The sequence below is a fragment of the Dufourea novaeangliae genome, unplaced genomic scaffold, assembly GCF_001272555.1.
Source record: "Dufourea novaeangliae isolate 0120121106 unplaced genomic scaffold, ASM127255v1 scaffold199, whole genome shotgun sequence".
NCBI classification, from domain to species: Eukaryota; Metazoa; Arthropoda; class Insecta; order Hymenoptera; family Halictidae; genus Dufourea; species Dufourea novaeangliae.
Genome location: NW_015374073.1, coordinates 890338 through 912900, shown reverse-complemented (window position 1 = coordinate 912900; position 22563 = coordinate 890338). Strand labels below are relative to the sequence as shown.

The following is a 22563-nucleotide window of genomic DNA, read 5'->3' as shown; positions in this document are numbered from 1 at the left end:
TTAATACCTGGAAGATATTTTTCTTTGGCTCTGTGTTTTGTAAAATTGCCTACAAAAAATGAGTATTTGCACAAACGCCCGCAGTTTACTGACAAAATATTATTCGGTCCTGTTAAACGGTCGTTACGATAATACAAAAAAGAGATTCGAAATTTCCACTAAGTTTGAGAGTTAAGGCCTACACCATCGATTTTTCGAGATTTCGTCGCTGAATATCGTGTTTCGATGGAGGGAACGCGTCGGCGATTAGTACAGGATCAATATGCTCTATGTGGCCCCAGTAACCGTTTTAACGACCAATTGGGGCTACGGAAAGTTATTGTATACTTGTGTGTTGTGTTCTTTCTATGGCTTCCGCCTTCGTCACGGCAGTAGGAGAGTTCACTTCACGGTGAAATCGGCCATATCCACCATTTAGCCCCCACGACTTCATGTCAATCGACCTTCGTGCTCGGATACACTATTCTGCTCCTCGAGTCATCAGCCCCCTATCCTTTCTCGTCGATTAACGAGTGGCGGAAAGCGTTCGGCCGAAGGTCGAACGATATTTGAACAGTCTGCGTAATTCCGTTCTCTTGAACATCTCAAGAGTTTCTCGGGTTTGATCAACGCAACCGACTGGCATCGATCAAGACGAGATGCTACACAGCCGTGGGGGCACGAGATTGTCAATGCCATTTCGCCTTCTGTGCGAATATGTCCGCCCGGAGGTTCTGAGCGATACAGATCCCTAGAATCTGAAACCAACACTTGATTTACTCGATTCCGTGGTCCACTTTTCACCACACTAATATATGTTTACCGTATAAATATCCGGTAGAGTCTGATTTTTAAACATTAAAACACCTGAAATTATTATGTAGGTGAAAAATAAAATGGTCCTTTGAAAAATGTGTAAATATTATCGTTCGCGTTGTAGTGTAACAGACATCGTTCAGTTACTTCGTTTTTTTTTCTAGTGCCGTAATCAAAGTTAGAAATAATCTTCAATAAATTTACTATGAGTATGCGAGATATACAGGACACTTCAATTTATCTTTTCATCTACAAAGTCCATACACAAGAAATTTGTTATTATTGCTGTACAGTATGTTTGATTTTTCTTGAGCACTAACAAAAAATACGAGAAAGACGTTGTTTATGTTAACAAAAATAAAATTAACGATAATAAATCAAAATAAATTGTTCCTTTGATCTAGTCATTTACGAAGTATCTGACGAAGAAATGCTTGATGCTGACATAGGAAATATTAATATTGATATTTTCTCTCGCTTTTTTATAAAGACTAAAATAAATTAAAAATCCAGTGTTGATTCTACACTGTAGAATTAGTACTCTGGAAATACGAATGACGACGGACCATTTACTTCCCACCAAGCCAGTAATAAAGCTCTGGAAACGATAACATCACTACTAATGAGAAACGTTCGCTTCCAATCGATCGCATGCAACATCTATTGACAAGTCACGTGATGCATGTACATGCCAATGTAAGCACACAAACTGACAAGATAGCATCAAAAATTTAGCAGTCAGAAATTGAGTAAGGTCCATCTTAGAGAGCTGAACTAACTACAAAGAGAAATTTTAATTTTGGTTCAAGGTTCAACAGTCAAAGGGAAAATTAAGTTAACATTTAAATTTTAACAACCAAATTCAAACTTACATGTAAGTTTTGACAATCCAATTTAAATTTACAATTAAATTCCAGTAGTCAAACTAGTCGAGTGTCAAATTCAATTAACATACGCAAAAATTACACGAAATTTTTTCAATATTTACAGAATTATTCGTTCGTAATAATAATGTTAATAAATTCCGTACGAAAACAGAGAAAACTAAGATAAATATTAGGTTCAGAGGATGCAGCTCCGATGACTTTGACCTTGACATATGTGTTGAAGAATACTCTTCTGAATAACCCCCAAGAAGTTTTAACTGTCGCTCGTTTTTTGTTAAAAAGTTAAGTACCTAGTATTGACAAGTAAAATGACCGATGATCTTGTACTTGACATATGTTGTCAAGGTTACCCTCCTGAGTGACCTTCAGAAAGTTTCAGTTATCAAATGCTGTTTATTAAAAAGTCATTAAGAGAACAATAATACCTTTTTCTTAAACTGTCTCTAACCAACTGTGAATGACTTTTTTTCTTGAACTGTCTTTAACCAACTCTGAATGAACTTCTTATATTAAACTGTCTTTAAACAACTTTAAAACATTATACTGATCGGGGTTGGTTTGGGACAGTTCAAGACAAAAAGTAATTCTGCTGGTTAGGGACAGTTGTCTTTCAATACTTAAAATAACTGGTATAATGTTGCAAACTTTTTTTTACTAATAATTTTTTAATAAAAACGTAAGATAACTAACTTCTTTGGGGTTATTCAGAAGAGTATTCTTCACAACATATGTCAAGGTCAGGATTATCGGATCTGCATCCCCTAAATGTAAATTTACAGAGACTACTCTTATAGTAACCCCAGCATATCCTAAACAGCGATTAAAAATTATCATATTATATTACGTTACTGTTCACTCTGATAGTTAGTACACAAAAATACATATCCAAATAGAGAAGAATACAAATATGATTATTCTATAAATGTGTATGTAATGGGTGAGGTTCACCGAAGGGAATTTTAATTGAACTACAGTATTACTTCGAGAATCTTGAAAAATCCAGCCCAGGATTGTGGAGAATTTTAAGATTTAGAATAACTTTTAATTTGACAATTATCGGTTCTATAGCTGTCTCAGGTGTCACCACGCATCCATTATCCCAGAAGGGTAGAAATCGAGATTCAGTAACAGAAAAGTTAGACTGGTTCTAATAAATGTGTGAACTACTAATATAATACAACTATTTCTCTATTTTTCATTATATTCCATATGATTAGAAATACCACTTGAATCATACTTAATCAGACAAACTTCACAAATCCATTGATAAAAATTTCATAAACTAATAACGAAAAATCAAGAAAGTTTTCTGTTATATTATCTATTGATACTAATTTGTTGATAACTAATTTTGTATGTCGAGTGCTGTTGTTCGACGAGTTGTTTGGTCGATAGATTTATGGGCATTTAGGGTTTTAAAAATCGAGATTTTTAAGGCAAGACTGTATATAACTTAGTAAGCTTAACCCAATATATTTAAGTCATAGCGCATAAGGTATTAATATAAAAGTTAGATAGATCGAAATAGAAGAAATAGAATACGTATAAATATAGAAATGATACCTGTGCAAATGCTGTACCAACCGCGCCAGTCGCAATTGCGAGGAGATTTCGTTCCACCCATTCTTCCCCAGCCTGAATACAACCTTTTTCATAAATCACTTTGGCAACTTCAAAGTTCTGGAAAACAAAGGCGATCGGCTACTTTCTCGAATCTCGCGAATAAAGTGATTAATCGAATATAATTTGGTAGAAGGTAATTTTGAAGTCATTTGAAATATAATACAGTCAGTAATATTTCAAGCACTTTATTAGTGATAGTACGGTTCAAAACAAAACGAGTTATTCAAAAAAAAAAATTGTTCATTAAAATCGATGTATTCGATGAACGTAACAATCGATTTTTCTAATGCTATTGTATATTGTAAAAATATTTTCAACGTCACCCATTCAGCTTGTATCAAAAACAGGGTAAAAAATAATTCCTTTATTTTCTGTATCAAATAAAGTAATGTACAACTATTCGGAAATCACTTTTAAATATTTGAAATATAATTTTTAAATGACTCTATTCAAATAGAGCCCAGATCTTACAAATAAAACTGCACTGGATTTAACGAAAACAAAATAGCGGCCGTAGGAGTGAGTGAAATATAGTGCCTATTCATATTTTTCTTTCTTTTTATTTAGTGTTTCGGTCACGCCACTCCAATTCACGAGAAGTAAAAAATTCTCATTCTTTTTTCATTTTGACTTGTTTTTGTCATGGAAAAGTAACGAGTAAATATACAGGGTGAGACACTTAAAACCGGCCACCTGAATAACTTGGCTGCTATTAGTGATAGGAAAAAATGCATCAGGCCAAAATTATTTGGTATTGAGGAGCTGATCATCCGATGTTACTAGTTTTTTAATAGGTGGAGGCGTCAAGGAGATATCAAGGTCATCTCTGTTTTTTTAAACGGAACGGTATGTTTTTTTACTTACATTCTGATAGAGTATTTCAAGACGAATACAGTGACCTATTGGAAAGGTTATTCGTGGTCTGGGTTAAGCCAATTGTGATAGAAAATAAACAGAAATGACCTTCATATCTCCTTGACGCCTTCACCTATCAAAAAACTAGTAACATCGGATGATCAGCCCCTCGATACCATATAATTTTGGCCTGATGCATTTTTTCCTATCACCAATAGCAGCCAAGTTATGCAGGAGGCCGGTTTTAAGTGCCTCACCCGGCATATATAAGGTTTATTTTGACAAACTTTGTTATATTTCATTGAGTTATAAACAAATTTCGTTGTGTTTTCTTAACTTATTTGTATATAAAACATTTTCCAATTAATATTAATTGATTATAGTTTCTCATCATTAATGATTAATTGTTTTTTACAACCTTCTTTAGGAAAAACTTTTTCAGATACACACTGTTTGTGATCCACATTTATCAAGCAATTGCAACTTAAATAAATTTAAATTTAAATGTTCAATTAAAAAAATCAAATTCTAAGTGAACTTTAAACTTTAATAATTATAGTACATTTTAACAAGTTTTATGTAAATAATTATTTATAATAAAAATAAAGAGAAGCAATTCGAGAATTCGACATTCACCACTGACCGTGTATCGTACTTACCGTTCTATGATATGTGCGGACCAGAAACATAAAAATGCGTTCTTTATATTATTGTCTGCGTGTGTGCTCGTTAATATTCTCAGCTCTCTTAAGTACTTACTTGCTTTATGTAGGCACCTAGCAATGTTTACTTGTTTAAGTACAATATGCAAATACATACTAATCGCGATATAACATATATTTACGGTTACAAGACCAACTGAGAATCGTTAAGTAGAGTGCTCAAAGCGAATCAAATGAGAAGAAAGTAAATATTTAAATAATGATTACATCTACGTCACATTTACATGCGACATTTGCGAACCGCCATTTCAAAGAAACAAAAAATGCGTTTTTCTTTTAAAAAGCCAAAACTTTCTCATGTTTTGAACAATAGCTCTCTGATGCTTTTTGTTTATGCAGGAATCGAGTAGCCCCTCTTTAGTGTCACGTAGTATAATATCTCTCAATAATTCGTGATGTTACTTGAAAAAGTTTTCTAGGAGTTTTTATAGTTCAAATTAAAAGTTGTTAACAACAAATTGATCAAAAGCTTATTAACTGTTAGAAACGTTGCCAGAAAGGAATCACTAACAAATTTATTCTAATAATAGGAAAAATCACTGGCAATAAGAGGCAATGTGAAATTCTAGAGGCGCGACAATAAAGAGAGCTAGTTTAGTGATTGGAATAAAAGTAATAAATTAATGTGGATAATAAAAATTATTAGTATATACCTAATAGAGAAAGTTTGAACTTGCAATTAGCAGGGCGGTACGACATTCATTTGAGAATCTACCTGTAAAACCATAGTGCTGACAACAGTACCAGCGACAGGTACGAGATTTAATTCTAGCCACTCCTCGCCTGCTCTTAGACAACCTCTCTCGAATATACTCCTCTCTCCAGTCTGCATTGCCCGGGGATAAACAGAAACCATTTAAAACAAACTGTGCCAAATCACTTCAGCCTCCAACTATGTAATTGTGTCTGAAGCTGTTAGTAACAGCCTAATATCATTGGTCTATGTAGTAACGTCCACTGATGAATGAGATGCATTGTATGAGTAACTTGAATGATTCTGAAACGTCCCTAGACTTAAACCTATAACAAGTGTATTCGAAGGTAATGTATGAGGTATTCCGTGAGGTATTGAACCCAGTGAGGTGTCTGGATACGTACAGCCTTTTTCACTGTGACAGTCAATATATTAATATTTCCCCCCCCCCCCGCCCCTGACTGATAACCTGGCTACGCCCATGAACAGACACACTAGCTGAATTCCATACAGTAGCATGTGTAATCAATAAATTTTATTATCGTTCACAAAAGCAAAGCCATATTTCCAAGAATTTCATTCCAGACATTCAACTTGTTTTTACATGAAGAGACATCCTCGTCTCATGTAAATCATCAATATTATAATTATCAGAGATTTAGGTTTAAAAATTTTAAAGATTATACACATATTAACCGTTTGAGTCTCAGGGTTCAAACCAAACGACGTGATAGCGCTTGTCTTAGTCAAATGTAATGGGTCTTTTCGACATGAAATCTGAACATCGCGCTGCGTGGGATTCAAACAGGTAAATAGCGATAAAAATACGAGAGTGTTTTTTAAAGCAACAAATTCATTTGAGATAAAAAATATTATAGTACTTCCTGGATTAGTATCCACTTCCATGCAGGAAGAAAATTTGCGATAACATTTTAATTATCGCCATACCTCTTTTGTAGTGTCAGCAACTTTGAATATCTCTATTTTGTGTCTTACAGCTAATGATTTTCCACGCATTGCAAAATTCCAGGGATTAAAGTGTTTTAAGTAAAGAAAGAACCATTCTTGTTAAATGTATGTGCTATGAAGAAGTGTATATACCTCTATAAAAGTTTATAAATTATTCAAGCAACTCATACGAATCGATTCATGTTAGATTCAGAAATCTTTGTCCGCTTTAATATAGTTTTGTCAAGCAAAAGCTGAATTTTGTAGTAATTTTCTGTATGAAGATTGTATGCGAATATGTAAGTTCAACCTTGATTTCTGCAATAGTAATGAGGAGTATGAAGCGTCTAAATGGTTCATATTGTTACTAGAATTAAGTCTATGTTGGTGATTTACAGTTACTACATAGCAACTTTATCCTACTAACAATGGGAATCAATGAGAGGCATTGTAACAAAGAAATATTCTATGGACCAGAAAAGAAACGATAACGATTCAATAATCGAGAATAGGTGGTGATGATAATAATTTATGGAGTTGTTGATCAATAACTGCAGGCGAGTAAGTACTGCTAAGAGAATTTCTAAGAAGTAATTTATAAATACGACAAATAAAAGACTAGTTCTATTTCGACGTTAACTGTTACGAAGGAGTGAAGTACGTCTACTTACGTAACTAGATTTTCTAACGTCGTAGCCACACTGCTTATTTTTAATGATTTCCTGGAAAAAAAGGAAATATTTTAAAATAAAAAATAATTCAATTTATGCATTTATTATTAATACTTCGAAATTTTTATTACAATAAAAGTGGTAGAGGTCTACTTTTTTCGTTTCGAAATTTTAGTGATCAATTCAAATTTTAACATAAACGGTCAGATTGAAATGTAATTTTTAACGATATAATCTTAATGTTAACGATAAAAGACCTTGCCACTCTCAAAGTAAATGACATTCTAAAGAAATTTTTTGATATAATTACATTTGGTTTTCGTTTACAACAACTAAAAGGCACACCACAGGCTTCCCTCGAGCCAATGTCGCTCGACGAACAATTGAAATAGTTATTACGATCCCAGTCTTTAGGCCCCTCGATGCCGCAACACTGCAACTGCGAAACAAAAGGAAATTGAATCCCTGGCAGGTCTCATTGCCGATATTTGAAGTTGCTAGCTAGAGGCATGTTCCTGATAAAAACACACAAATAATTATATATTATAATTAATTATTAAATAATTTTCAATTTTAACGGTAAAATTTAAAGGGTAGAGCTGGATAAGGGCGTCAAAAGTGTCTTTAGACTGAATTGGACTTGTGATGGATCATTGTAACTTACTAAGGAAAAACAATCTTCAATCTTCTTATCTCGACCGAGGGTAAATAACAGGGAAAATTTGGTTTACCGGTTTTTCATCTATTGTCCCTATTTAATGGTATGCAAAAATTTTGTATAAAATCTGATAAATGGCTGCTACCAGGACATGCGTTAGAGAATTATTTCTGATTTTTTGGAAAAATCAATTTTATGATATATCAATCATGCTTATTTCCTAAACTACGAAGCGGTCTTAAGTAGCTGACCGCCACTTATGTATCATAAAACGTACCCAGTCCTCTTGAATCCAATCAATAAGATTCTGCTGGTCGGGATCTTCTCTATAGTGAATAATAAACGCTTGGAAGCCACCAGTGGCTTGCGACTTTATCTGTGGAAAAAATCAAAGTAGCCTTTATAGTAGCAATTAGACAACACAATTGGCAAGCAATTATAACCGTATGTAGACTTTCTAGCGTCATCTATAGTGCACCGGCTCGTTTGATTCGCGTTTTTATTGAATATTCACACAATACTTGTGAAATTGTGCCTTTTTCATACCCAGTAGAAGCAATTGTAAAATCTATACTCTTCTACGGTTTGTCTAGTTTAGTATGAATGAATATTTGATCTCAAAACAATATTATGTTCATTACTTAACAATAAATATGATGTGAGATTGACAAGTGTAAGATTCCTTGAACTGCAAAGTGATACAAAGTACAGAACCTGTAGATGTTGCTTAGCAGTTCAATCGATTCTCAATCTTTTTCCTGAACCATCACCAATGAAGAGAAGCAACAACCATTTCAATTATCTCCTAAGCTAATCAACGGATATAGGTGAAAATGAACTAGTACCAATAATAAACTTAACGCCTACGTTAACCAACAAACGATTTATTGTTCAAGGAACTCATCCTCAAATACCTATAAATATAAATCTTCCCGATGGATTAGCCGACGATAAAACAACAAAAGTATTTATTAGCAAATGTCATTTGACAATTTTCAGCCTAACCCATACCTTAAGTTTCCGAAAAGAAATTGAAACCTCTTAAAAAGTTTCCAGAACATTCTTAAAAATGGTATGGTTCCTTTTTCACCACATCGTGAATCCCAACACCCGAGCCCTACTTCAGTGTAGCATGACTCCGGTTTGGATTTCATCGCATCAATCGGTCCTCACATTATATCTTAAGGAAAAGCAAGTGTAAAAAAACGTGAGTCAAATTAGCCGCGTGTGCCCTTATTGATGGCTCATTTAGTTCTGCTACATTCTCAGATGGTTATACAATACAGTATGTTCGGTTTAAGTGAGAACAGTTAAGTATTTCGTATGCGAATGAAAATTACAGAAAAACTATGTACACTATGTAATGTTCTGCTCTGTACCAAAAAACTTTTGTAGCGGAGGATGTTAATATGTTTTATAGGAAATAAGTTTCAACTTTTACGAAATAATCTGGTCCATACGCTGTTATCTTAGACCGACGTATGCAAAATATTACAGAAATTATGGAAAACAGTTGCAAAGCAACCGAAGATTATATTCTATCTAGTTCCATATCTCGCCTAAAATATCATTTGCTTTAAATAACAACATTAAATGTGTAGAAGCATTTTTCTTACGCATCGCCAATCTCGAATCGAATCTCCTCCGCGCGGTATATCTGCTGTAGCGATTTAGGGTGTTATAGAATTCAATGAATTATATGTATAAGGTGTTTGAAAACGGTTAAAAAACGGTTTTAAAGGTTTATGATCCTAGCTGCTCCTTAAACTATTGTAAGATTTGAAGCTTTTTGGGACTTTAACCCAGTGATTGTAACACAGTGAATTATTAAGAGTCACGGTAAGTAAGTAAAGATAAACATGTCTACAACTTACCCAGTCTCTAAAGATGTAACCTAATACGCCAGCCGCCATTTCCATTAGCAATAATAATGCCAGAAATATTACATACTGCAACGGATACGCATAAGTTATATAGTAACAGGTTTTATTTTGAACATTAGAAAACGAAAAGAAATCGAGTGTTTAGTGTCGCAATAGTACAATGCCGCCCAACTATCCACAATGTTACTATAGCCTTAATCGTAGTGAAATCATCATCTAGTAACACCTTTGATAAAGATTAGAAATTGATCAAAACTTTACTTTAATGACAATCAAAAATTTGGGAGACATTGTATACAGAGCGCATATGATTTGCATTATTTTTGCGCGCTCAAAAAAATGTACAAAGGAGGCGTAATTGACCTGTACGGTACAGGTTATACCTTCGTAATAATATAATCCTTTGCAAACGAATGCCGCTAAGTGGTAGTATCAACATGTAGCGTATAGTATTTAAAGTCTCATTATATAGCAAGTAAATAATTGCATGTTTAAAAAGACAACAGGGCGATACATATGTTTTGTCATTCCTAATATGTGTAATATTTAATATTTCAACATACATGGTAGGGAAATACTTGTGATATAACTAGTCGGAGGATTAGTTCTTCATCAACAATAATGTAGTGATACCGTTTCGACCGCGGATTAATAAAGTGTATGACCAGTCAAACCAATCGCTCGTTTGTTCATTACATTCCCTGGCATTTTTTTAATTTTTTTAATTCGCAAACTTGTAAGTTTACATGTAATATCATTTTTATGAATGGCACATCGTTTTCGATAAAAATGATTTTGAAAGTTTGATGTACACACTTACTACTGCATAGAATTCGGATGGCCTGTCCGTTTGTTACTTGCTACATCTACTTATTATTAGCACGAGTGCGCGGGTATGAGTGCTATGCATATCAGCTTTTTCAAATACGATTTCTTCGGAAATAAAGCCATGAACGAAACAAATTATTTCCTATACTTGACTTATTTATTATTTACGAGGAATTAGACCTGTTTTATTATATCAAAAATTTATTCGCATCCCGTAGAAAATTATATATTTCACACAGAAGATATTCTCGATATTAAAAATCAATAGGTATTTATTTACAAATGACTAAAATATGTCATGGTATCCTGATCAACGTTTCTTTGTACATTTGTGTCATTATAAGCGACTGTCAAGTATGTAAGTGGAGTGTATTAGACAATTTTTCACGTCGAAAGTGACAAGTTTAAATTATGAAATAAAACAAATTAGTCTTAATGCACTTAATAGAATCTTTGAATACTTACTGCAGCTAGGAGGCACGTATTTTCCCTGAGTGCACCAACACACCCCGTAAATCCAATGATAAATGTTACTGTACCTGTAATACAAATTATTATATAAGAATGATGCGATGGATTGCAAAAAATTTTTTTTTAAATACAACAGAAAGAATGTTCGACAACTTACCGACTAGAATGAGGATAAACGCAGGATCAAGTGCAACGTTTGTGAGACGAGACAAGTTATTAAACGTGTCTTTTTCAGCCCATGCCCAAACACCTACCGCCATAATACTCAAACCCAGCCACTGGAACAGGAGGAAACCAAAGGTACTCATTTATTTGTCTAGCACACACGACAAATCAATTAACTTTTAACTTGTATTTGAGTTTTGAATTTGAATTTTATCGCAGAAACTGAACTGTATATTTAAATTTCACAGTCGATATTTAAATCCAAATTGAATTTAAATAAGAAAGGCATCAACCAAGTATAAAACCGTCTGAAATAAACTTTTTTGATCGTTAGGATAAATTATGTCAGAAGAACAACATTTTTTAACAGTTTAATGTGTGTTATCTTTTCACCTTGGAGTACAATAGCAGAGTGTACTTAGATGGAAAATTTTGTAATATAGAAAAGGGATAGCATCCCATTTCTTTAAATAGTATGCAGTTTGTTAACACTACCCTATACTCTAGCGGTTTTACTTTTTGTACTAGCAGTTTGGTAAGTGATCGATACACAGTCCGCATGCGTCTAGACTTGTTTACTTTTTGCGTAGAATTACGGCGGGTAGAAGCTTCATTCTATCACGGATGTTAGAAATATTTGAATAATTCCTTTATTCATAAAATCTACGTTAATTCCTAAACAAGTAAAACTATATTTGAAGATTCATAAATATCGTTCTTATATCATTCAAAGTTTGAACGAAAAAATGTGTGAAGTGCTATTCAATATTTATCCTCGATACACTGGAAATTCCGTAAGATGCAATAAGTGATGTGTAATGAACTTTGATCGTTTTCGTTATAACATAGCAGTGGATTCTACAATAAAGTTCTTAGGTCATAAACTCTACATACTTACGGATGTGATACATACTAGGAAAAGTTTCTAACAACTTTTCATATTTATAAAAAAAAATTGTGCATAATGATAATATGATTATGATGATGATTTAGTGCCTCTCCGAGTTATAGTGACTTTAGGTGTAACCCTCTCAGCGAATGTGCTATGTGATATCCTTGACAGTACAAGCCGCTAAATGTGTCCTTTGCTACTTCTTCAAGAAAGTTGGCTCCCCCTGAATGCTGGAATTGCCACCGAAACCCTTAAAGGCGTGAAAGACCCGAACACCTACTGTTTTTACGAAGGCACTATAGCTCGTGGAGGTACTACCAGAATCATAATGTAACTAGAATCTTGCTCTTGCGACAAATATTAGATTCCTAAATATGTGGTAAACTCTATGACACACGTAAGTTGGTAAAAACATAGTCCTAGTAACAATACGTTCCATTGGAAGGCACTGGAGTATGTCGAAGTCGTAGTTATTTAAAACCTCTGAATGATTCTTTGGTTATTGAGATAGTCCCTAGAAGCTTCTGAACTCTAAAGTTTAAGTCCCCAAACTGTTAGTTTCTTGATGGAAGACTGTGTCTTGTGAAGAAACTATTAACATTGCACAGATCTCCTATTACAATTCCTGATGATTATTTAAACTATTTTACCTCGATCAAGTAATTTACAAACAAACTTTTCTTTCACTTCGTGCTTAATTATAGACGAACATTTCGCGTTTCCATGAAAATTACAGACGCATCCCCGAGTTTTGTGCGGAAATCGAATCAGGAGAGAAAAGCACAATGCAATTTAAACGCAATGGGCCTACATCCGGTAAATTGATTCGATCGCGTCGCCGGGGTTATTTTTATGGACACAATTACGTGCGCGTATCCGTCGCCTGATTCATCCGTTGCTGTTGTAAAGGGGAGCTTCGTGAGAAACAGGGAAAATATGTTTTGAACAGGATTTATTTATCGTGCCGTTCATACAACGAAGTTAATTTACGATTAGTATTTTGTATGTTTTTTTTTATCAAACCAGGTTACAGAAATTTGAATCACGATCAATGGTCGCAGAACATTCCTGGGTATGAGTTTTAGATAAAACAACGTAATAAAAATGATAAACGGTTCTTGGATGTGGCATATAGATAGTATTTACATTGCCTTTCAGTAATTCGAACTGTTAATATTATTCGTTCATTCTAAAGGTAGATCCCCTCGCAACAATGCTAATTTGATTTGTCACGTCGAATTTACCTCTCTTATTAAACCTTTTTACACCAGTCAGAGGCATACCCAATTGCAATAACCTTGATTGTGAACATAAAATTCCTATCCTCTATTTTTTCAAACGAAGCACCATACTGAATCAATCAGCTAAATATTTTTCAAAGTGTCTTTTCTTATTACGTAGTAGCCCAAATAATTAAATAAAATTTGTAATAAATAGGTATGAAATAAGAGTTTTTCTTATTCAATAAATACTGTATCTTCACGCTATGTCTCTACATTAATCACGTAGTTTTGTTATGGCAAGATCTCTTTTTCACTTGCACGAACGATGAAGTTATGACTCGAGGTAGAAATTAGTCACTGCTAGGGAAATTGTTTTAGTTGTTACTAATTGTTTAAAAGCAATTGTTTGTATCTAAGTAATCCATTCAATACTTAATGGCGTGTTTCGAACAAAGTATGTAGCAAGTAGTTTTGTATCTACGATAGAAATGTGTTGGCTGTCTGAAATCAATCTTGATACGGCTCATCAAAACACATTGTATTTCCTTTAAGATTGTTAAATTTATTAGAACTCAACTTTATGTTTGGGCTCTTAATAATAATTTATGTTGTTACTAGAACTATATCCCCAGATACAATTTACAAACCGCTAGAAACTTTATTCTAAAACATTTCTACAAAAATATTTTTAAACATTATAGTATTATAATGCGTGCCATACAGCATTTTTATTTTAAAATTATATACATTACATCAAGCGAATAATCATTTGTTTTAAATAAATTTCTCCTAAACCTAGAGATGGGAAGCGAAAAGATCGAAAATTGTTTTTTCTTTAATGGAGTAGTGGGCAGTGGTAAGGGTAAAATAATTTTCAGCAACGTTGAAATGCGCAGAGGGAAGTTCGAACGCTTCTGATTAAAATCCGGAGCAGAAAATTGCGCGTCAATAACGACTGGAGTAATCTAATTTCAGGAATCAAGCAGCGGAAGCAAAAGAAATACAAAAAAAATCCTTCTAATCCACTTGAAATGGCTCCTCGGCGATGTTTATTCATGCAAAATGCTACACGACCTCCATTTGCGGAACTAACACGCAAGGCTTGACATAAAAACTTTAGTATCTAACGTGATTTGCCATCGTTCAAATAACCTTGAATATTCGATTGGATTTGATCCGACAGTCGTGTTGTACAACATAGGTATATTAACGCTCGAAACTATGGGATCACTTATGATGTTCATAACTTTTAAAAAAACCACACAATTTAATCCAATCTTTCATGTTTATAGCGATGCCAGGTTCTTGTACATAATGATCAATTACAGATAAAACACAGATCATCTTCAATTGAGTTAATAGTATAAAAAATGTACTCGCATAAGTTAAGCGACCATTAGTATGTATGGATAGCTTCAAATGAAATAGTAATAAAGAAATATAAAAATGTATCTATATTCCTTGTATTTAAGTGAATTATAATTAGATCATGACAAAACATACAATTTTATTTAATAAAATACTAATCAATTTTATAATATCAAAAGCATCTTTCGATGAACTTTCTGTTGTATAATATTTTGTTTGAAACCACATAATGTAATCGATACTTATTTTATTAATACTGATGCAGCAGAAGATAACAGAACGTCGGATTTTAGTTGGAAAGCTCATCCAAATACATATGTATTTAAAAAGTCCAAATTGATTACTTGTTCAGTAAATAGTCAAACATTTGTTAGCTATGAGATATACATATGAACAAGATGTTCCTTTTACTTGTAAATAAATACTTCGTTTGGTGCTTTTTTTTATCCCTTATAAAAAACAAAGATTCTATTGAGACGCTTTTACAGGAATTTGAACTTCAACGTAACTTTAAGTAAAAAGTCGCATTGTCGTTTCAAATTACGCTAGTTAATTCTCCTACAACGGATGGTTGGATAAGCATCTTCGTGAGAAAGTGCAGTCCCCTAGTCCTGGTCCTCGTAACGTTACGGGAATATCAAGTATGTCCTACGTAATCGATGGGCACAGGTGAAATACGATAGTCAGAAACGCTGCTCATTGGCTGTGTCAGAAATTGGTATCGACAGGGCTGGATAATTTCCCAGGGGCGTTAACCTATGACTTACGGACTGGTAGAGCTGAAATGTCCTGACAAAGAGAATTCTACTGTTTTCATCACGTATCACCGCTTTGGGCATTGCAAACAGAATCGATTATCTTTTTACATCGAAAGTCACGAAGTTTCATGAAATTAAAATATAGAATACCCCTCCTACGACCGAATACCTAAATATCTTATTTTTTTTTAATGATAGGAGAAATGCTTTAAAGACAATTTGAATAGTTTCAGAGGAGGAGTATCATACACTGAACCTTTTTTTATGATCATTGTTTTCGAATTTATTCAGGTCGCCAGTATTTTTTTATCAGACAGCATGTATATACTTTTTTTATTGCATCATATAGCACGCGTTAAGGTGCATTCAAATATGTCTAACTTATGACCTTGAGGTGAATGTGAACACTGAAAATATAATGATACTATGAAATGAACAACAAAAAAAGAACGTTTACCGACAGCAACCCACTACTCCGGAAGACATGAAGAATCTAATAATTACAGCTTGTGCAGCTATCACGTCAGAAGAGACAGAAACAGCATCCCAATCCGTGATTTCTCGTTTTAGACAGTGTATCGCTACCGATCACACATCACTTTGAACATTTGTGACATAGAAAATAAATTCACATACTATGCTAACATTACTTCAGAATTTCATTATGTTTCCAATGTTCAAGTACATCTCAAGGTTATAAGTTAGACATATTTAAATGCACCTTAACATGTGCTACATATATCCAATAAAAAAAGAAGTACATGGTCTCTACTAAAAAAAGTTCGAAAAAAATGATCTCTGAAAAAATGTAAAACTATTCAAACTGTGTTTGAAACATTTCTCAATTATGAAAAATAAGGAAGATATTTAGGTGTTCTTACTTGGTAAGCTTAAATTATCATCTCACTCGCAATGAATTAGTTAAGACACTACGTGATTTTAAGGTTTGCTATGTTTTTCAATTTTTGTGAAAACTATACCTACTTAATGGTTGTTTTTCCCTCTATCAGTCATATAATATTTAGATTCCAGTTTTATTTTATTTTATATTGTTCGTAAAGAATTAATCTTTGCATATAAATGTTTATCGAGGCTTGAAAATTATTTGTACAACACAAATATTGTAAACACATTTTTATTTTACCAATTTTACCTCAACTAAATGTAACCATGCCCTTGACTGCTGCATATGATGACAATATTAATTTATTCCTTCAGATGTTCCTGATGTTGTTCGTTTTTTGACAATAGATGCATATTGTAGACAAGAGTTCAAGAAGTAAATAGACTTTTATTTGGACATTAGCACAGTGAGAACTATGTATATTTAAAACAATGTTAAACTTTAACGAAAACTCGTGATCCGTTGTCAACGTACAGCAGAGTACATTGTGTACCTTCGTACACTTTTTTTACCCGTATTTTTAAAATTGTTCTATCCTTTCTAGGAGTTTATTTTAAAGGAGAAAGTGCAAAAAATTCATTAGATTTTTTTTGAACCGATCCATGAGTAACGACAGTATCGAATCGGAAAACAGAAACTTTCACTCTAATTTATGGTAACGAAATTGTGTGTACGTACATGGTTAGTAAACAAGGGTATGTACATATTATCTCCAAACAGAGAAGAATTATGGAGAGTAATAGTATGATGCTTGAATTTATGTCACTGGTATTCTTAAAACACTTTAGCTCAATATCATGTAAAGCGTTTAATTTAAAAGGCTAAAACTTTACACAAATTAATTTCTCAAACCTGCGAATAAACATAGGAAGTTAAAAAACACGGTTACCTTGCAAGAAATTCTGTCCGATTGTACATGAAGCAGTCAAAAATTCAACGTTTCGCAAAATTTATTTTATTGAGAAAATAAATAAATCTACATAGTCATATTTACTTCAAAGTTTCAAATTTTTTAATATCACCCGAAATTTGTTGGACTTTTATGTTGTACAGGTAATTTTCAATTTTCAACAGAAACTCATAAAAAAAGTCACCTTTGTATTATCAATATAAAAATAAACATTGCACATGACCGTTAGAGTAAAATATATAAATTAATTTGTAATAACTACTATCACGAAAATTGAACAGAAAAAATGGAAATTTTTCTGTTATGTATATTTTCAACTGATTCAATACAAGTGAAATAATAACTCCACACTCTACGTTTTCACAGACATCAGTTTCATTGAATTTGCCGACAGTATGTAGTTGCAAAAAGTAATCGATGTGGCATGAGATTACTCCATTTGTATTTTCCACTTTGCTAACCATTAATACGAATTTGACCACTGGAACTGAATTTGAATTTCATGATTTACAGTGAAGCCACGAAAATCTGGCTTTGAATAGTTAATTGAATTTAACCCTGTTGACTGGCCGTAAAAAGGACAAAACTTATTAACCTCGTATCTTTATTGGATTAAGATTAAATTGTTAGATCACTCTACGACCTTTCTTCCTTGCACGATATGGCGATTAGACTGATTGGCTTTGTCTTTTGTAGTAGGCGTATCTCAACGCCTAGTTCGTTCAAAATGATCATCTTCATTCTACCCAGTCAGATAAAAGGAATTACGGGGCAAACAGAGCCAGGCCCTTCATAGACCGTAATAATAACAATTTCAAATATGCACATTAGCGAATTCAGAGCCTTATCATCTGAGTAATATATCCATATTTTGCCACAGCATCATGTCCTAACTATTCTTTTGTCGATGAAGACAAATAAGAAATATGTCGCCCACGTACAGGTAACGCAACTTTCCTTACAGATGTAAAAAGGTAACTCATGAATTTCAATAGCGTTTAACAATAAATACTGTGATAAATCTTGACTCATACTGTATCTGTATTGTTGAAGAAAAAGAAATGCAAGTGCAGAAACTCGGAGTTCACTAGTGGTGCAAGTGCCTTTGTGAATCTCGTCTAGCACTTAACTGAGAACTTGGAGTGTCAGCGATTGAGGACACGGATGCAAGAACAGCATCAGTGCACTTACCCTCCTTACGCGTCCAAGCGCATCATCCAGCCCTCCATATTTGACCCACTTATGTGCTGCGTATATACTTGCGTAATGAAAGCTCGGCCAAGTCACACTCTACGAGGATGACTGGTACAATTGACTTTTTAAATAGTATTACCCCGAGGGCATTTCGATAGAATCACAAATACAGCCTGTGTTATGAACGTCGATATTCTCTTAAAACCAAAGGGATGATAGAAAGTGTAGTTCAATACAAACGTCTTAGACCACCTATCAATAGAGCATATTTTATAATGTATTATTGTTCGATATTAGTTTGACTTTACCGTTAAGTGTACTGCTTAAAAAGAATGTATTTAATCCATAAATTAGTAGATATCTTGAAAACGTTTTAATTAACTTAAAATAATCAATCTTCTATATGGCTTTCTTTACTTTCGAAACGACAGCAATTAGTTGATAAAAGTATTGATTAATTTTTGGATAATCGCTTTTGTCTGTCGTCTGTCTCTAACTATCCTTTCCTTATTCGTTTCTAATAATCCCAAATATCTTTGATAATACTCAGATCGACACTTTATGGTGGTAAAGTCATAATTGATACTCTATTTTTTTCTGCCACGTGGTTTAAATAATCTATCACTACTATTGCCGTGTATGTTTTCGATTATTAACTGATTGCAACAAAATGTAATTACAGATGCTACCAAGATTTTTGCAGAGTACTGTAGTCCTTAAAAAAGAAGCCTGAATTTTACTACTACACAAAGGCCACCTTTTTTTCTAAATTTACGATTATAGATCTGGACATTGGACGTGTTAAATTTCTTTGCTCAACATTCCTTGCCCGGTCGTCAATGTAGGGCTGTAGGGGACCTAAATTCCTCAAGGCTTCTTAAAGTTCTGCTCCCTCGGTTAACCACTTATCATCCCACTAAGAGTTTAAGGACACCTGACACTCGAAGGAAGGGCGGCAAGTAATAGAAATTAGAATGAAACAGAAATCAGACGACGGCTGCGTTCCAACAAATCCTGCAGTCTATTCGCTTTCTACTCGTTGCGTAACCAGTGTTTGAAGTGTTGTAACCGTATAATGATCATCTGACATTCATGTTGTAACCCGTAAAAAGGAATTATTTAATTTCTCTGCGCCTCTTCGATGTTACCGAACTTCTTTCTTCTCCATCTGTCGATTGAATGTAGTGGTGCAGTTTGATCATTCAACTTTGGAACACCTTTTGTAAACTGAAGGCTTCGGAGAATGAAGGTGTTATATTAGAAGTAATAAGTTTGTGGTAAACTAAGTTTAAAAGTTATTCTTCCTGCATTTGCCTCTATAATATGCGTCCTGCATCCTCTTCGTATCTTTTTATTCCGTGACAGGACAAAGTGAAATAAGGTACTATGTAAAGATTACGACGTACTGTCTTCATTCACAAAGAAAACGTAATTTTTCCAAAAATGTTACATAACCCGTTCATCGTCTGAAATCTTCAATTATTATTGAAACGAACGGTATACATATTGATCGATTGATATTCGTATTTTCGGAGTGTTACAATTCTGTATACGATTGTTTTAGTGGTTTTAACAATCATATAAAGAAACGAGAAAAAATATTGTATCTCGGAGGTCTATGTAACAAACTCTTCGAATTTTATAAATAGATTCCTCCATTTTTTACCATTCATAATTAAAGTTTGTAGCTTTCGATAAAACAAAAATGAACATTCACTTACTAGACTAGTGATTGATAATATGTTAATATTAATGTGTCTATATTGACATCAACAATTGCTACGTGAAGCACTTTGTAAATGGAAAAGACAAATGAAACATCTTATCTTGTATATTGACATAAAAAATGTCTTCCTGGCATATTTTCATATGAATCAAGAAATATCAAATATCGTACATATTAATAACAACAAATTTTTGTTAAAACTTTATAGATGGTCAAAGTACTTGAAATACCTTATTCAATGATATTAAAAATTGGTTTCCAAATGCTTTGTAAGCACACTTTATAAATGAAACACTCATTATTGTTACTTTTAATATTTTCTTTTCTCGCATATTTTCACAATGCTAAAAAGAAATGAAACGATTCGTAGGTATACAGTAAAATGATACATCCCGTATATTCCATATTTCAATAATTCCGCGTAATGTAATTTGAAAACATAACATGAAAATATTCTGTTCTCATTAACGACTTCTGTTGATCGCCATTTTCACCGAGGAGAGGGAACTCGTTTCATTTCCGAGCGACTGAGTACTCGTAGAAATTCATAATCAGCATCGGAACACCACCCCGTCCTATAGCAGAATCAAAACAGTCACACCTACATTGAGCAAAGTAAACCCTTTTCGTGGTGGTCGATTGCACTCGTTAGGAACCGGTTCACAGGCAACTTTTGTGATGAAATTCTTTAAACACCGGTAACATCAAAGAAGATCATGGCAGTGAAAAGCAACCGTTTGAGCAAAGACGTTAAAAGGAGTGGAAAAAGGACAGTTTTATGAATTGCCAGTATCAATGATACGTTTATAGTCACTCATATGAAAATACTGTACTTGTAAATGACGTTATTAAAGTTTAGAGTAATACCATTCAGAAATAATGTGTATAGCCGACTATATTTAGTGTGAGCTACACTGTTATTGCTATGAGGTGTACAGACCGTGACGTACATGTGTGCACCATGGTACTCACAACTGGAGCACTTTACAGAACATACAAACTGCATTGCAGGTCTTTTACTGAATTTTTCGTAATAATATATGTTTTGATTAAACAAAATCTTGAAAGTACGAAAGTTTTAAGATGAGGTTAAAAACAAAAAACATTTTTTTTTAATACATTACCATCTGTGCGGCGTGACTTATTTATAGAACGGAAAGACATAACGGTAAAATAACACGTGCCTATATAAATTAAAGTATGATTCACTGACAAAGGACATTGCCACAGACCATGCTTACGGTTTTCCCGTTGACACAACCAACAACTGACTACCCACTTACATGACGCAGGACATTTCTAATTTATTAACGTAGTTCATACCTTTCTTTTTATTTTGTATAAGTCATTATGGAATTTCCTTAGAAAGATTATTAGCGACACCTATGTTTTAATCGAAATAAAATTTTTCAAAACTTTGTTTATTCGAACATACTCATAAAATATATATTCTGATAATAATGAATGAAAATATTATTAAAATACATATATAATTTTTCCGTAAGACACAAAGTTTGCATTTTTTTATCTCTATACTGAGAAAACCCCTTAGTTATCTTGATGCTGACTATAGAGATGAAATAAAAAAACCATTATACTTGAATGAAGAAAACTCATGTGAAGTGTACTCACCCAAAACATGACGTTAAATCCAAATATCACATACTTGAGACAACAGCTCACTTCACTGGTATCCCTTCTGTACTTCCGCACGGCAGGCATGGCTAACATACATTCATCTATCACTCGTACGAATCATACGTGCACACAATACACCCACCAAACTTAAAACCACTATTCACACAAAACTGGCCCCTCTTGGAGGCAAAACCTATCATAGGTACAACGACATAGCCACCAAAATTGGACTCTTTTCTCCCGTCGTATTCCTTTCAATAGCTTGTTGTTTTTTCTTATGACTAACGCAACCCTTTCTTCTTCTTCTCTCTCTCTTTCTCTGACAGACTGAATTGATCAGCTGATCACAATAACGCGTCGTTTCACAATTACAATAACCGTCATTGTCACATCACGCTGTTTAAACACTACCCATGGCTGGAATGAGACTGCAGCGGGTCAGACTTTGCACTTGGTTTCCCTCGTTCCCCCTTCAAACTCGTTCGCATGCCCCACCATCGCTCGATTGCTCACCCTTCCACGCTTCCTTTTCCCTCCCTCGAACGCCGATTTTCGTATCACTGTCGTGCTTCTTTCCCTCTGTATACTGAGTTCTTTTTACCTTATACATTACGTATATGCCTCTTTCTTCATCTTCTATCTTTGTCAATCGATCCTGCGGGTTTTCTCCTTCCAATTTGTTTCTTTCTTACGTTTATTATATATACTACCTTGTTCTCTTGTTCATTCTAACCTCATACGTAGACCCCT

At 33.7% G+C, this 22563-nt stretch overlaps 1 protein-coding gene across 3 annotated transcripts; it reads right to left on the bottom strand.

Moving 5' to 3' along the window:
* Positions 1-423: 423 nt before the first annotated feature.
* On the bottom strand, positions 424-22221 carry LOC107190442 (tetraspanin-17). 3 transcript variants are annotated; one of them, XM_015579241.1, is made up of 10 exons: positions 21808-22221; positions 11193-11313; positions 11030-11103; positions 9728-9802; positions 8131-8229; positions 7506-7634; positions 7196-7246; positions 5598-5708; positions 3267-3362; positions 756-758 (listed from the first exon to the last, which is right to left on the bottom strand). In XM_015579241.1, the coding sequence occupies exons 1-10, from the start codon at positions 21904-21906 to the stop codon at positions 756-758; spliced, it is 858 nt and encodes a 285-aa protein (XP_015434727.1). In that variant the 5' UTR covers positions 21907-22221. The 3 variants fall into 3 exon arrangements, with proteins under 3 accessions (XP_015434728.1, XP_015434727.1, XP_015434729.1); XM_015579242.1 differs by lacking the exons at positions 756-758; positions 3267-3362 and adding an exon at positions 424-737; XM_015579243.1 differs by lacking the exon at positions 5598-5708.
* Positions 22222-22563: the final 342 nt, after the last annotated feature.